This window comes from Colias philodice, chromosome 10 (assembly GCF_061535455.1).
Source record: "Colias philodice isolate Cphi_HAF_F1 chromosome 10, ilColPhil1 Martin Lab GWU primary, whole genome shotgun sequence".
NCBI classification, from domain to species: domain Eukaryota; kingdom Metazoa; phylum Arthropoda; class Insecta; order Lepidoptera; family Pieridae; genus Colias; species Colias philodice.
Window position 1 is genome coordinate 10,448,743 of NC_143095.1, and position 18,750 is coordinate 10,467,492.

At 34.7% G+C, this 18,750-nt stretch overlaps 1 protein-coding gene across 1 annotated transcript in view; it reads right to left on the bottom strand.

Moving 5' to 3' along the window:
• The window catches only part of LOC149485444 (RYamide receptor-like), a 33,660-nt gene that overhangs the window by 8,223 nt on the left and 6,687 nt on the right, over positions 1-18,750 (bottom strand). Inside the window, exon 5 of the mRNA XM_089699687.1 lies at positions 826-913. Within this exon, the coding sequence (XP_089555813.1) occupies positions 826-913 (88 nt within the window). The remainder of the gene's footprint in view (positions 1-825; positions 914-18,750) is intronic.

Sequence of the window (18,750 nt, forward strand, 5' to 3'; positions counted from 1 at the left end):
CACTACGGCCTTTTTTTTTGTTTTAGTGGGGAAATCTTTCATAGATACCCACGGCCTCCAGGGGAGGGGCCGTGGGTTATGTCGGATTCCTACCGACCAAAACCCCACTGTGTTCCGTCAAGACGCATATTGGTAGAATTCCTCCGTGACCCCCGCACTACGGCCTGCTCGAACAGTATACCTACTATTTTCTGTAGATTGACACTTTTAAATTCGTTATATCTTTTGAATGGAATATCCAATTCTTTTCATTTAAAAAGTATTTTGCTGGTATTGAAACAGTCTATAATAAAACATCATTTAATGGGATAAGGATTAATATATGTGTATGGATAACATGGTTTGATTACTGTCGGCACTTCTATTTACTTTGAAAACGTTAAAAAGTTGTTGTAGTAACATAACTACTGAAGATGGACATATGGTATCGCGGACTTTCTTGTAGATATTGATCCATTCTATAATACTGCAGAACATTTTTTTGTTCTATCTTCAATAGATTCCGCAGCGCACGCGATGACAGAAGTTTTATTGAGGATTTTTTTACACCTTGGGTTACATTATTGCATTTTTGGTAAGGATCTCTAATTTTTTTGAAAATGCAATATAGCCTATGTTGCTCAGTAAAGATGCAGCTTTCTAATGGTGAAAGAATTTTTGAAATCGGTCCAGTAGTTTTTGCGTGAAAACCATACATACATACATACATACATACATACATACTTACAAACTTTTCCTCTTTATAATATTAGTATAGATATAAAGCCAAAGCCGCCAAAACCGCGACTATGACTATAATTAAGAATGTAATAAAAAAATTCTCACCCGACATAGGCACTCCTTCGCATATACTCGACCGATGATACGAGCAGCTGGCAGGCTTCTTATTTAAGCAAATCACCCGCTCGAGCGCCTGCCACAGATTATACTATTATTACAGATTAAATAAAATATAAGGAAAATCTGTTTAATTTTTTTATGTTATATGGTATGGAATATTATATTTTTTTTTTGTATTATAGCGCAAAATGAACTCTACTGTTTTTTATTTCTTACTAACTGTGCCCCGCGGTTTCACCCGCATTGCTCCGCTACTGTTGATCTTGGCGTGATGATTAAATATACTGACAAAAATAATGCGCTATCTAACACTGAAATAATTTTTCAACCCGGACCGGTAGTTTCTGAGATTAGCGCGTTCAAACAAACAAACTCAGTTGTGATGATGTGTGATATAAAAATATACATTTTGAATATAATCTTTTTATTGTCTTTCACTTGTTGATTTTCCGCTCCAGGTGGCACAATAACTATTAAATTGTTGGAATAAGTTACAAAAAATATTAACGAGAAAGTACACGAGGCGGTATAATTATTGTTAGCTTGTGTTATTGTTTTATATTAAATTATTATCTAGATATTAAATAAATAAATAAATATTATAGGACATTATTACACAAATCGACCTAGTCCCACAGTAAGCTCAATTAAGGCTTGTGTTGTGGGTACTAGGCGACGATAAATATAATATTTAATAAATACATATATATAGATAATAACACCCAGACCCAAGAACAAAATAATTGAGTTCATCACACAAATATTTGCCCTGACCGGGGATCGAACCCGGGACCGTCGGCTCAGTAGGCAGTTACTTTACCACTGCGCCAACCGCGTCGTCAATATTGCGATCAATGTGACAATGTGTAAAAATTAGAGACTAAAGAAATCGTTTATTTATTTAATTAAAAACGCTCTAACAGTAATTTATCACATACACACACACTTAAACGATTTTCTTTAATTTTTGAAGGTAAGCAATTATAGGCATATTTGTTTATAAAATATTTAATAAAAAATACGTCTCATCTGGTTATCAGATCGGTGAAGGACGATCTCCCACGGGCTCTCCTACTGTTATGTTTTAGCTTGTGAATGCAATAAAAATAGCTTTCTGCGAATCTTTTACACTAACTATAGAATTGCTTTCCATAAAACTTGTACTTTAGGAAAGGATACTAACAATTTGAAATAAAATTTTATTGCCAGTCTAGCAAGCCATAAAAGCACACGTAAAACAAAAAATACTGCGTGGATTTAATACATTTGGATTCTAGTTTTAGTTTTTTTAACACTTGCGATAGAATTTTGGGTAGGTAAATTCGGTATAGAGCTTTTTAAATATTATAATACTCGGAAGAAGTTGCGGTGTGAAGAAATTACGCACACACATACAATAATATCTATATTATACTTATTCATCATCATCATCAGCCCATATACGTTCCCACTGCTGGGACACGGGCCACCTGTGAGGGTACAGGCCATAATCCACCACGCTGGCAAGTGCGGGTTGGCGGATGACACAATATTATGTCGTCGAACTTTTTGATTCTTCGATATGTCGGTTTCCTCACGATGTTTTTCTTCACTGTTCGAGCAGTGATGTTACAACATGCGCAGATAAATTGAAAAATCAATTTATTTCCTGCGCTCTCGAATGGTCCCTAACTTTTCGATTCGAAGTCCGAGATCTCACTACTGAGCCACCACTGCTCTCTATATTCAGTGTTGGAAATAACGAGCAGTATAATAAGGTTAGAATGAACTGGGGCCTTAGACAAAGTAACAATTAAAAAACGATAACGAAGTTAGAAAAGGCAAAAATGTATGGGATTGACATATGCCGCGTTAGATCACGTGGTCTATCTAATGTCAATCCCATACATTTTTCCTTTTCTAACTTCGTTATCGTTTTTTAATTGTTACTTTGTCTACGGGCCCAGGTCGCGTTGAGAATTGCCTTTTGGCTCTACACAAGTAGAAAAATTACTACATACAGTTGTAACTTGTAACATAATAAGGGGCAAACTGAACATCGGCTATTACATTCTCCGAAATCTCCAAAACAATTACAACAATGTAACCATAATAATAAATTTGATATTAATTAATTACTACCTATTATTAAGATCTGCTATTTACAAAATAGAATGGGACTCCGTGCCAAACCAATTTGATATCTTATCTGACTATGTTTTGAACACAACTCCGCTACCTAAACAAACCTCGTAAACCTCATTTATGCCCATCTCATCCCATGTTAAAATGAACTTGAAAGCCCATAGCAACAACCTTAAATAAAACACTTTTCGAACATCTGGCTTGTAATCAAAAAGTTCCACGCTAATCGCATTTTCTCGAAACTTCCAATCTAAACCACCTCGGCCTTCAGGTAAAGTTAAGTAACTCATGTTCTCTTGAAGATAAACAGCTTTGTGGACAATCAAACGTCAAGTATTTTAACAATTACCTATGTATAAATATTGCGTTTTTTTATTCTAATTTTATTTAGGGACTTTGAGTCAACATTGACTAAAATATTATGTAGATTATGTAAATAGTTTAAGAACTGAGAACACATATTTTAATTCACAATAATTAAGTTTTTCTGTTTTCTTCATTCTTTCATTGTATTTCTGTTAAAATTTAAATATAATTTCTTAAATACATACAGACATATTGAATACATAGAGACATTCCTCATAGTAAGATTTATGAAAGATAAGCAACATAAAGCGAAATAAATCATTTTAAAATATAAAGTTCCATAAAGAAGCTCGAGCTCTTTCGATCGTACTCGGGCGGGCGGAGTATGAAATATACCGCTATTTATTATTTGATTCATACATTTCGTAGTAATAATAATATTTTATTTTATTATCTTTAAGTCCTATGCTGCATAAATATGTAAGTATAGGTACATTTAAAAGAATTACAAAGAATGAAGAAAATCGACGAAAAATTTTTGAGACACAAACCTTACCTACGAGTAAGTAAAAATGTCTCTCATTTTAGTGGATTCAATGACCTAGCTGAAAAGAATAGGAATTGCTTGTGAAACGAAAGACGTTTGTTCTAATTGCCCCCGACGATATTTGTAAAAGCATGTAAGACATTTTCCGTATTTTAATTTTAAATTATCTGTTTATTAAAGAACTAGTTGTGCCCTGCGGTTTTATCCGCAGTGTTCCGCTCCTGTTTGTCTTAGCGTGATGATATATAGCCTATAGCCTTCCTCGATAAATGGGCTATCTAACACCAAAAGAATTTTTCAAATCGGACCAGTAGTTCCTGAGATTAGCGCGTTTATACAAACAAACAAACTCCTCAGTTTTATAATAGTACAGATCTGTTTATTAAAGAGTATGAAAGTCAATAAATCCAGTACAGACTATTATCTGAAGTTCTGGAAATTTCTCACAGGAAGTTATATCAATTAGGAGCTTTGCCAATACACCAATCAATTGAATTTTTCTCCAATACCTAACAATAGTTGTTTCACTTTTTATGCAGTCCATATATCTTTAAAGACTTAAAATTTCATACATAATACATAATGTTATGTCTTCTTGTCTTGTGTTTAATAAAGAGACTGGGCTTTAAAAAAAACGATCTAACGAGTTGATATATTTATTTCCGATATCTTATGCTTATGTAAACCACATTAATATAGAATACATAAACTAGTTACCAGACTAGTTATTAAACAGATCTAAAGTTGTTACTAAACACATCCATTCCCCAGTGAGGAAACAATAAGTTTGTCGCCACAAATTGTTCCGCTTTCTCCTATATTACCTATGTTTATATGGTACATCTATCGTTTAAATTATTAAGTAACTAGCTTACCCCCCGAGGCTTCACCCGCTTTGTCTAAAACCTAATAAATTATTTACTAAAACCTTCCTATTGAATTACTCTATCTATTAAAAAAAACCGCACAAATTGAAGCTATTTTTTTTCTTTTAATTATCATATATGGTTGCCTAAATAAATCCGGCCGCAAATAAGGGTTGCTGGCTGTTAAAGATGATGAATATTAATTAAAAATGCTTGCGGCCAACAATTGACTGGCAACCTAGTCGATATATATTCTCCTAATCCATACTAATATTATAAATGCGAAAGTAACTCTGTCTGTCTGTCTGTTACTCAACCACGCCTAAACTACTGAACCAATTTGCATGAAATTTGGTATGGAGATACATATTAGAGGAGATACAGTATTTTGATACCCGAGAAAGGACATAGGCTACCTTTTATTGCGAAATATGTACCACGGGCGAAGCCGGGGTGGACCTCTAGTTATAAATATGCATAAAATTTTACTTTCATCAAAAAAACTATGAACGCACAAATCCTGCGGTGGGATCTTAGACTATTAGAACATAATTATTATTTTAAGTTAACTATAAACGATTAATTTTTGAAACAAACAAGCCATACATACTTTTATAACGATAACAAAGTGTAAACTTACCGAGGTGTTTTATGAAAATTGATACTTAGAGCAGGCTCCAAGGATATGTTCATATCCAAAAATAGCGGACCTAAATCTGACTTCTGATATATATTGTATAGATCCCAGACATCCTATAGACAGATATTGCCAATCAGTTTTGTGGTCCCCCTCCCCCCACCCCGGTAATTAAATATGGCATACAAAGAAAAAAATAAAAATTTCCAAAACATGCCGTGTGGGGTATCAAATGAAAGAGCTTATTGAGTAGATCACGAATATATAGCATACTATAACATTTCTTACACAATCTCTAAGATTTTTTAGAAAATTTACGAAAATGCTCCATTTTTGAGTTAACTTTAAACCACTATAAGTAGATTGAAAACTGATAGACCGGGAGATACTGACACAAAATTTCGAGTCATTTGTAACAGGATGGCGGTTCTACAGGGGTCTTAGTACGCAATGACAAAAAGAAAAACGATGGTGTGAACACTGGTACCGGCGGCTTAGTCGCGTGGGCGTTAGTCGAACTCGTCGTAAAAATAGCGAAAGTCAAACGATTTGTAACACAAAAATTTTAGAATTTAACGATAGCCCATAAAAAAGAAGTAGGCGGTAGTGTCATGCCATACTTTTCCGGTGTGACTTACAGCCCGCCATACCGACACAAATGTGTTGATTTAAAAAAAAACAATTCAACCATTTGTACCAGGCTAACTTTTGCACAGGTAACCATCGTCGTGTAGCCATTTACGAAAATCACCATACCATACTTTTCGGACGATTCCAAATGGTCGCCATACCGCCGAAAATCTGCAAATAATTTTTTTTTTCGCCAAACTTTTTGTACCAGTATTGCATTTGGATTTTTGGAGAGTATTTGATAAAATGTGACCATTATTATATTTGCCATACTTCTAGTAGGGGGAAAAAGTGCTGCCATACTTCATAAATAAATTTATTATTAATTTATAGAAGTGAAGATTTCTACCACCTAGATCTTTGAAATTTTGTATTCATATTTGTTGAACCTCAAACTTATAGGAAAGATTAATGCCATACTGTTACAAATCGTTCAAAATACGAATAAAATCATACAATTAAAAAAAATCTTATACACATTCGCCACCTCCCACAGGTATGGCATTATCACACTTCTATTTATAATCATTCAGGAGTTGTTGAAAAAAAAATTTAGGGTGTTACAAATGGTTCGGCGAAAAAAAAATTTGCAGATTTTCGGCGGTATGGCGACCATTTGGAATCGTCCGAAAAGTATGGCATGGCGATTTTCGTAAATGGCTGCACGACGATGGTTACCTGTGCAAAAGTTAGCCTGGTACAAATGGTTGAATTGTTTTTTTTAAATCAACACATTCGCGTCGGTATGGCGGGCTGTAAGTCACACCGGAAAAGTATGGCATGACACTACCGCCTACTTCTTTTTTATGGGCTATCGGTAAATTCTAAAATTTTTGTGTTACAAATCGTTTGACTTCGCTATTTTTCCAACGAGTTCGACTAACGCCCACGCGACTAAGCCGCCGGTACCAGCGTTCACACCATCGTTTTTCTTTTTGTCATTGCGTACTAAGACCCCTGTAGAACCGCCATCCTGTTACAAATGACTCGAAATTTTGTGTCAGTATCTCCCGGTCTATGATGAATATATTTTTTAAATTATTATTTTAAATAATTAACAATAGTCCATTGTTTACGATTCAATTCAACCGATACGATTCAACCGATTATAATAAAATTCGCACACCATGTGCAGTTCGATCCAACTTGAAAGATAGGATAGTTTAAACATGTAGGTACCACGGGCGAAGCCGGGGCGGACCACTAGTACATTTATATAATAAAAAATAGTTACAACTTTCATGCTACGATGCCTCAGTCCAATAATAAATTCCCTGTACCTATAATTATATCGAGTGTAGTTTAAAATATCCATATATTTCTTTACAAAAACCAGTCATAGCTCTGAATAATATTATGCAAGCATCTAACCGTATTACCAATAGACTGTCAATTGCAGAAATGAGTTGTCAATATCATTTATATTACGCAAGGGAATAAACATAAATAATTAAATTGTATAATAACGTAAATTTTAGATTATGGAAGTATAAATTAAAACATAAATTGGCTATTAGGTAGGTAAAGCTAAATATTTTTAGTATAATAAAATATTTACTTATTATACGAGCATACGTGTCAGAAGTGAAACTTCTTGGGCAAGATTCAAAGATACCAAAAATCGTCGCCTTACTATCGTGTCGATAATGCCATAACGCGACCTCGAAATTTTACTCTCAAGCTCAACGCACCTAAAGAAGTTTCACTTCAAAAGTTGCATTGGTTGATTATTATTATTAATGAAAAAAGCTTCAACTTTTTTCTCGTATATTTTCTTGTACATATACAGGGTGTCCCAGCAACGGTATACTAAGCCCCAAGGTAATAGTTTTGCATACGTAAAAAATACTTATAAAATTCCAGACGTTTTCCTTTGACAAATAGATGAATTCTTAAAACTCTATGTGTACACCCCTAACAAGCGACCCGCTCAACTTTGCCACCCGCACATGAGCTATCGTTTAAGATTATGTTTTCATAGACAAAATGCTCATATTAGCGAAGCGGTATATGCCGGTTGCGCGAAGCTATAGACGGAAACATGGATTTTAAGGAAAAATAAAGGTATGCAAAACTACAAGTCTCTTCGCGCTTAGTATACTAATAGTGGGACACCCTGTATAGTAAATCAAATGCACTCGCATGGTTGGTTTGTCATTCTAAATCAATATTAAAGGTTCAACACGGTTCAAAAAGCGTACCAACATTTTCTAGAAAATTCTCCCAATATAAGATATTGCTTGTCACTATTTACACGAGTTAATAAAATGTCAAACACACAGTCACTTAAACTTTAATTTAAATTCTTTCAACTTATACGTTATTGACCGCCTCCGAAAAATGTCTCGGTCTGGCAGGACACAGAAGGCCTACTTGTCCCCAAAGAAAATCGATCAGTGAAACAGATGGATGCATAATGCATCTGCCCCTCATTTGTGAAAATTTCAGCTTTCTAGCTATCACGGTTCATGAGATGCAACCTGAAGACAGACAGACATACAGACAACGAAGTCTCAGCAATAGGGTCCGTTTTACCCTTTGGGTACGGAACCCTAAAAATCAGTCAGCGAATCTATTGTTCTCAGAGAAACTCGTGAATACTTATCTAATAATTGATTTACAATTAAGTATCAAAGGTAATCTATAGAATCCCTTGAAGGCTAATAAATAGCATTCATATAGTTTCCAATAATTATTCATGAACACGTGTTGAAATTGATTGAAGTATATTTATAACGAAGGTTAAATAAAATAATAGGATATATTCATTGTGCCAATAGCGGCTTGTTTGCCAATTGAAATGGAATTTTACAAGTATTTATTGGAATCAAATGGACGGATTAATCTGTCTGTTTTTAATATATTAATATTTTAATTAATTTTTTAATAGGTGGAATAAGGTGGGATTTATTCTGATATATCATGAATGATCAATTATTATTATTTCAATAAAATATTTATTATAAACTAGCGACCCGCCCCGGCTTCGCACGGGTGCAATGCTGATACTAAATACACTACAGAAAAATTGTGAACGTTGTATAGGTATAAAAATATAGCGGCCCGCTCCGGCATCGCAATTCGCACGGGTATAAAATACATAGCCGGGCGGCCGCAAACGCTACGTCCCGCAATTTTTAAATCTGTAATATCTTCGAAAATATTCACTTAAATCATGCGGTGTAAAGGGCCATATAGATCTATATTAAATGAACAATGTATCCATGGTATTTAATTGCTTAAGGATTAATGCTGTATTGGTTAAAATCGCTTCGAAAATTAGCCATTATTTGTCGTAAAAAGTAAATGACAAAAAAAGTTATTGTGGGTTATCCATAAGAGATAGACATATACCATCGCGGACTTTTCTGTAGACCTTTTCAATGTGTATAATACTTAGTACATTATTTTGATAAAACTCGTAGGGTTCAGCCTGCGTTTGCAATGTAAGCGGAATAAATGTAATTTTTTACGACATCACATTAGAAACCTCAAAAATAACAGTACTTCTCCACTACTTAATGGATCTTATTATACATATAAACCTTCCTCTTGAATCACTCTATCTATTAAAAAAAACCGCATCAAAATCCGTTGCGTAGTTTCAAAGATTTAAGCGTACAAAGGGACATAGGGACATAGGGACATAGGGACAGGGAAAGCGACTTTGTTTTATACTATGTAGTGACTAGCGGTCCGCCCCGGCTTCGCCCGTGGTACATATTTCGCAATAAAAAGTAGCCTATGTCCTTTCTCGGGTATCAAAATATCTCCATACCAAATTTCACGCAAATTGGTTCAGTAGTTTAGGCGTGATTGAGTAACAGACAGACAGACAGAGTTACTTTCGCATTTATAATATTAGTATGTTATAAATATTTATAAAATAATTCCATAAATATTATGTTATAGACCAATATGTTTGAATATCACTCTTCAATATTAAGGTTTATTTTTAGAGCGCTCAAAACAAACAAATGTTTTTTAATCCCGTTGTACGTTGGAAACGAATTGGCCAGACTTTATAGACTTTGCTACGTGTAGAAGATGAAATCGAATAAAATAATTTCTATACGTATAAAACTTTTAAACAAACAAAAAAAATTCTTCATGCGGACAGAATCGATATAAAATCAATCGATGAAATTAAATATATAAACTATTTAAAAACATGTTGACTGGATTCCAACCTGGCACCTTTCCTTCTGTTAACTATATTTGAAATAATAACCACTACACCGAAAACATAATTATACCTTCAGCTTGTCAAATAAAGTGACTTGCAAAATTAGGAAATATAATATCATCACCCCTAAATGTAATTTAATCTGCTTGAAATGACATGAATAATTCATTATTTCCATAGAAATATCAAATTATATTTATAGCAGAAATATTAAAAATAATAGCATTTCCGAATTATACAAAGATAATTTTTGGATTACTACCTAATATACACATTACACATAATCTTCTTATATATAAAAATGAATCGCAAAATGTGTTGGTAAGCGCATAACTCGAGAACGGCTGAACCGATTTCGATAATAGCTGTGTTTTACCTGAAAATAAAACACATATTAAATACTTACCTATATTTGAAGCTTACTTATTGAGAAGGTACCTAGCTTTTTCCGCCTATTTTCCCTCTCTTTCTCGTTGTATATATGCTATCTCTCTCGCACACGGCACACCTCCCACCAGGTGGCGCGGCCGGCGCACGATAATGTGCAGGCGCTTGATCTTCTTCATTGAGTCGAAAATCCTCAACAGGTGGACGTTAAGTGTAAGCTTCAAATATAGGTAAGTATTTAATATGTGTTTTATTTTCAGGTAAAACACAGCTATTAAACACTTGACCGTAATTTGAAGCTTACTTATTGAGACCTGTTTGTTACCCACCTGGTGTACAATATATGGACGCCAATGTGAATTTGAATAGGTACATAAGTAATTACTTATTTCTTTATTTGAAAGAGTAAGGTGTGCAGATAGTATACCAATAAATCACACAAATTTTTATATTATTTATATTAACAATCCCAGATGAAAAGTTAATCAAATAAGAACCAAAAAGTTAATCATAATGATTAAAAGTATTAGAACTTATGAGATTGGTTCAAGCGTACCTTAGTTAACCTTTTGGGCTTGAAAAGTTAAAGTTACTACAATTTTCACTATCTTTAGCGTAAATCTGCGAAAACGCCAGTAACGACTTTCAATTACGCATTTAGATGTTACTTACAAAATGAAGCAACAGCTGATCCCGACGAGGCAAAAATACCTCAAACTCAAACCTTTATTTATTCAATTAGAACTCTGTAGAAGCACAATTGAATCATCTTAACATAGAATTACCACCTGTCTCAACTCACACAGTTTTAACCCAACCTGCTACAAGCGGACAAGAAGAGAACTTGGTCCTTACTTTTGGGGTCAGAAATAAATTTAAAAGGTCACCCCTTGAATAAGGCAATAAAATATCAAAACAGGTAAACGGTTTTAATTATAATACAGATTTTTAACATCCAACCAAACCGTGCGGTATCTATTAATGTTTAGAGCCAACGCCACCAATCATAATCTAAACATGGCTAGTACTTTCAGTACAATGCATGAATTATTTATTTAAAACTGATAGGTCATAAACTCTGTACTGGAAACAAATATACTGAACTTAAGAGACTAAAATGATAAGGAGCTTATCTGTGTCCCAAAACTGCAATTACTACAGCCAAGTACGTTACTTTTAATCAATTCGGTTTTAAGATATAATTATGATTTACATCAGAACTTATATACCGAAAGCCTCGGGACTACATAACGTGACTTATCTTCTTATTCTTATACTTATATAAAAATGAATCGCAAAATGTGTTGGTAAGCGCATAACTCGAGAACGGCTGAACCGATTTCGATAATTCTTTTTATATTCCTTGAAGTACGAGGATGGTTTTTATGTAGAGAAAACGTAAGTACCACGAGCGAAGCCGGGGCGGACCGCTAGTTTATAATAATAGTGTTTGTGCACAACACTAGGCAGTCAACAGCTATATGAACGTCAGATAGGAAAAGAGCCAAATTTATCCAGTCAGTAACAAAGGATTTTAACTATAGTTACTTTATTCTAATTCAACCAACTGCTACTAGCTACTCCGTATGTCTTTTGGATAGACGGAGGCAAATAGGATTTTTATTCCAACTATATCATTTGATATTTTGAAAATGTACTCCACATTTTCATACCGTCAGAGTCATTTTGCAGATTATAGTGGTGCAGCACTGAACACTGTCTATTAGGTGGCTGATGCTGCTGACCGGGCCTTCAGTTCCGCTTTCCAGAATACCTTCACCCTTCTAGGTGTTACTACTACTGAAATAGCGGTACTCTATCGCGTCGTTCAGGTCTCTAACTGACATAATGGCAAGAGAGATTATAAGCTTAACTATGCATTATTATGTTAAGGAATATGGTGGGTTTTGAATACTATCGTCGTCTGAAAGTATCTCCTTTCGATTAACTGCATTAAGGATGCAGATCTGATCCCATCTTTGTTCCGTAGGAATGCTACGACAGTCTAAACGTTACACTGAACAAAGAAAATTGCCCTGAATATAGTCGGTTGTTCCAACATCCGTAATATGGCTAGCCTAAGGTTAGTTATCCCTTGATTGTGACTGCTACCAATGGAGGCATTGCTCTTGTGTTGTCCACAGTTGTGCGAGTGCAAAAATGAAGAACTGAGCTCGTGGGGAGCTATGTCGAATGAATCTGTGTTAAGATTATGACAGTATAGGACAGTTAGCTGTGGATGCGAAGACAGGACATTACTTTATTCATCCGTAAACACGCGAGGCAGCCACGGACAGCGATATAGCAAGAACTAAACTAGCAAAGTTTAGTTCGCTTACCAGACTTTGTCATGTTTTAAATGCAGTATATCCTCTGAATAGCATTGCATTTATGACTATTGATAAACTTAATTCACCCGTAAACACGAGAAGCAGGCACGGATAGCGATATAGCAAGAACTAAACCAGCAAAGTTTAGTTCGATTACCAGACTTATATTTTAAAAGCCGTATAGCCTGTACATTTCATTTATTGCCCCCCCCCCCCCCTCAAAGCAAAGAAATGAGAAGTCATTTGGCAGAGCTTTCTCGTTAAGGGTAGGGGTTCCAAGTAATATCTAATAATAAGAGGCTTTTGTTTGGAAAGATTGACTTTCCGTTATTTATCCTCTATCCTATGTAACTCAACAGTCAGTATTCTCAGCATTCGTTGAGTACTTAAACGTTTTACGTTAATAGTTGTATATAACTTTATTATACAATATAATAATCCTGGTGGGATGACAAAAAACTTGTCTAACAAACGATTATCCTAATCCCTCAGCGATTTATTGTTTGAGCCCCGAAGAAAAATCTCATGGGTGCAATAATGAGGTCAAATGGGTTGAAAAACGAGTCAAATAAATTGCCTACAAGACCGGGCAACTAAAATAGGCCTATGAGAGGTCAACTATACGTAATCAATCGTCATTTGTTACATTCAATCGCTTTGCGATTAAAAAATCTCTTCCGATGTTTGTATATGAAAATTGGTCGGCTAGTGCCATTTAATTACGATACCAAACATACCGTTGACACAAGGCTTGGTGACAATCCTCGAAACCACCGCCACAAATCATCTGCGAGATGATATTTGATCCGACTCGCCTTCCTTTGTTGTGATTAGGCTTTGCATTGGTAAATACAATTTGTTCAATTCCAATTTCCATAATTGGTAAACCAATGGTGGTTTCCTGATTCCTGAAGCGTAAACTTTTAGGATACGAAGTATCAATTTCATGCGCCCATTATTTGACGTATCTAACCTTTATTGTATTTATTAGGTCATTTACTATACTGCCCACTGTGAAGTAGATTTCAAAACCTTTTTCTACCTACCTTAGAAGAGTGAAGATCCGATACGGTCATATCCAAAACTTCTTTCGTGGGTCCTCGTTGACAAAAGCAAATATCTATGATCATTTTAATGATCAATCCTTTGTATATTTGCACCAATCGCCATTAAAGCCCCGCGAGGGCTGATATATATTTGCACCATTTCCCCGTGGGGACGGTTGTTATCAAAGCCCCGCGAAGGCTGATATATATTTGCACCATGTCTCCGTGAGGTACTGTTGTAATCAAAGCCCCGCGAGGGCTGATATATATTTGCACCATTTCTCCATGAGGGACGGTTGTAATCAAAGCCCCGCGAGGGCTGATATATATTCGCACCATCTTTTCCGTGAGGGACGATTGTAATCAAAGCCCCGCGAGGGCCGATATATATTTGCACCATTTCCCTGCGAGCGACAGCTGCGCGAGGGATGTTTGTAACTAGAAATAAGTAGGGCCTGCCAAAAAATGCTTAAGAGACACCCTGCGAGGGTGAATTTGACCTGGCTAACCCCTGCGAGGAGTAGTGGCCACATTTATGTATTCTGCTTCGAGCAAGAATACACCTTAGTGCTAATATAAAAATAGCAGTAAATAATCATTTAAATAATATAGCAATTAACAAGGTCCTTTAACTTATTTTCCAATGTTAGCGACATTTAATAAATTCATAATTCAAATCAATTCACTAAATTTTAAAATGAACTTCGATTCATATTTATTTTTGTTCATGCAATCGATGTAACATTTAGTTGCTTTATATCCGTTAACATTCCTTACGAACGCAACCATACCGTCGTAGGACGTTATAATATTTAATTGCACAAAATAATCTCCACTCACCCGCAATTTTTTACTTTTTGTCAAGGTGTACAAGTTTATAATATTATTCTAAAACGTTAGAAGTGAATTGTAAATCCTTTGAAATAAGTGTATCTAAATCTAATTAATTATATTAAGATATCTCGATAATTATTATACGATAACCCTTTCAGCACAAGTTCAGTAAACCAAAGAATTTAATTGTAAAATTTTTGGTACTTACTCGTTTTAACAAAAAAGTTGCATCATTTGAACATAGGAAACGTAATTTTCAATCAAATTAGCCGTGTGTAATATGTGTATTTTCACATAAAAACGGATCAGAATAATACTCATAAAAGGACACGTATAGACTACGGATAGTTTTGAATGTGTGGAACATTCATGGTACGTATCTACTATACATGAGCGAATTCCATCATTATTCAGTTGAGCGGTAACTCCCGTACGATTTATAAAATAATATCACAACGTGTTCTGACATGTCGTGACTTCTTGGAGCTGACTCATCTCGTTCGATAATTTTTAGTAATAAACTATGATAGGAATTCCGAACCGTTCCTAGCGATAACGACAATGTAATAAAGTCGTAGCAATGGATTGTATGCCTGTAAAGCTTTGAGTTGGCTCATATCCATACTAAGTATTAATTGTAATTTTTCCACGAAAAATTCACTTGTACCCTTGTAATAAAAACACATTATTAAAAATGAAATAAAATATTAAAAATATCTATATACAAGAGAGGGTATTTGATATATCTAGTAATATCAAATAATCACAAAAGTAATATTAACGATTCGAGTAAAGCCGAACGGTAACACCGTTAAAATAGCTTTACTCACAGTATTAAAAATTCAAATATTAATTAGTACATATTGCATAATGAAATATTTCAAAAGAAAAGTTACTATTTCAAGTAAAATGTAACGGTTGTATCGTTAATTTTAAATATCTTTATTCATGCTATTAAGTATATAAGCATATTGAAAAATAAACTATTGCTGAAGGATTCATTAAAAACCTCAGCATTTTAAATAAAGTCCAACGATTATACCGTTGACTTTAAAGATTTTTACTCATTTTTAAGTAAAATATTATTAGAATAGATGTAAAAATAACTCACTGTACCGATCCGACGGGATACACTTTTTAACACTTTTAGCACTTGCTTTAAGCAATACTTAATACTTAATAGCACCAAGGTTGTAGTCTTGTAGACAACCTTCTCGCGGCGGAAGCTAGACGCCAATGAAGAAGATCAAGCGCCTGCACATTATCGTGCGCCGGCCGCGCCACCTGGTGGGAGGTGTGCCGTGTGCGAGAGAGATAGCATATATACAACGAGAAAGAGAGGGAAAATAGGCGGAAAAAGCTAGGTACCTTCTCAATAAGTAAGCTTCAAATTACGGTCAAGTGTTTAATTCTTTTTTTATTATATTCCTTGAAGTACGAGGATAGTTCTTATGTAGAGAAAACGTAAATATTATGTACCACGGGCGAAGCCGGGGCGGACCGCTAGTAATCTATATATATAAAACTCAAAGGTGACTGATATAGTGATCTATCAACGCACAGCCCAAACCACTGGACGTATCGAGCTGAAATTTGGCATGCAGGTAGATGTTAGGACGTAGGCATCCGCTAAGAAAAGATTTCCCGAAAGTCTTGCGGGAACGGGGAAAAACGGGGATGCACGTACAAAGTCGTGGGCGGAAGCTAGTATAATATAAGTTCACATAATATTTACATAAAAATAAAACAGTGTCTGTCTGTCTCCAGGCTGTATCTCCTAAACCGTGATAGCTAGAAAGCTGAAATTTTCACAATTGGTATGTTTCTGTTGCTGCTATAACAACAAATACTAAAAATATATAAATAATTACAAATAGTCCATTGAATAAAAAGTTCTAAAGTGCGTGAGTTAGTAACGTAAGATGTTTCTTCGGAAACATGTCAAGAGTCCCTAGGTAATAAACATACTAAAACCCCGGGACACTAGGAGGAGCCCCGGAGTGGGGGGAGGGGGGAAAAGGTCCATTTTTTTCATTTTTCGCTTAAATATCAAAAACGGTACATGTTAGAGAAAAACTTTCAAGGAAAAGTTGAAAGGCCATAAAATTATCTACAAGTTGTACCTAAATCATTTTTTCCTATATCCTACCGTTTCTGAGTTACACGCAGTAAAAATGATTTTGGCTCTAACAATTTCCCCATACGATCAAAAAATATTTCTTTCTTCCAAAAAAACTCAAATGTGCAACTTGTGACCGGTACTGATAGATTGCTCTTAATTAGGTCTATAATTGGTAAAATAAACACATTCCTCCATGGAAGCCTTTAGGAGGAATCGATTGTCAAAATATTATATTAGGGTAGTTTGAGTTACTGAACTTGATCTTTTTATTTTTTTCTTCCAAAAAACTCAAAAGTGCAACTTGTGACCGGTGCAGATAGATTGCTCATAATTAGGTCTATCATTGATAAAAATACCAGAATCCACCACGGAGGCCTTTACGGGGAATTGAATTTTATTAGGGTAGTTACGATACTTGAACTTTTTATTTTTTTTCTTCCAAAAAACTCAAATGTGCAACTTGTGACCGGTACTGATAGATTGCTCTTAATTAGGTCTATGATTGGTAAAATAAACACATTCCTCCATGGAAGCCTTTAGGAGGAATCGATTGTCAAAATATTATATTAGGGTAGTTTGAGTTACTGAACTTGACCTTTTTTTTTTCTTCCAAAAAACTCAAAAGTGCAATTTGTGACCGGTACAAATAGATTGCTCATAATTAGGTCTATCATTGATAAAAAAAACAGATTCCACTATGGAGGCGTTTAGGAGGTATTGAATTTATTAGAGTAGTTAGGTAAAATAAAAAGCTTTCGAATTTTTCACATTTCATGGGATGTAGCTCGAAAACGGCTGCGAATAGAAAAAAATGATTTAGGTACAACTTGTAGATAATTTTATGGCCTTTCAACTTTTCCTTGAAAGTTTTTCTCTAACATGTACCGTTTTTGAGCTTTAAGCGAAAAATGAAAAAAAATGGACCTTTTCCCCCCTCCCCCCACTCCGGGGCTCCTTCTAGTGTCCCGGGGTTTTAGTATGTTTATTACCTAGGTACTCTTGACATGTTTCCGAACAAACATCTTACGTTACTAACTCACGCACTCTAGACCCCCCTTGGAGGGACTCATTCAATGGACTAAAATTATACATAAATAATAATTAATCGTTTTTAAATAACGATCCTTATACTTCACTACATAGTATAAAACAAAGTCACTTTCTCCGTCCCTATATCCCTTTGTATGCTTAAATCTTTCAAACTACGCAACGGATTTTGATGCGGTTTTTTTAATAGATAGAGTGATTCAAGTGGAAGGTTTTAGTATATAATTTATTAGGTTTAAGTCAAAGCGGGCGAAGCCGCGGGCGGTAAGCTAGTATAGTAGAAAATTAAAAGTCAATTACGCTCTCTACTTGTAAATGATAGATTACCAACAATAAATATAAGCAGAAATGTCCCTTCAATTATATTGTGTCTAAATGCTATGGAATTATCACACAATATTACACTCTTCTTTAAACTACTCACAATATTTAATAGAGTTTAGCATGTGAAATAGACACTAGAAAAGAAATGTTTAGTTGTATACGAAACCAGAAACAAGTTCAATGTTAGGTATACTTTTTGTTAATCTTATTGAAATTATAATAAAAATGAAATCATCAATATAGTGAAAGTTAGTTGAATTCCATCATTCAATTTTTTTTTTTGAGTTTGAGTTTGAAGGGAATCCTATTCAATAGAGATCAAAATAATATCAAAACATTGTAGGTATAATTTATAGCTTATTCATAAAGAGCAACATAAGTAATCTCTACCAGCTCTTCCTAGTAGCAAATACAAGGTGGGCCAAAAGAAATCACCCTATTGGAAGATGCTCTCATTTTTGCAAATGGCCGCCAATGTCAAATCTGTTTTGACATTTGTGTACTGGACAGATGTAGAATACAAG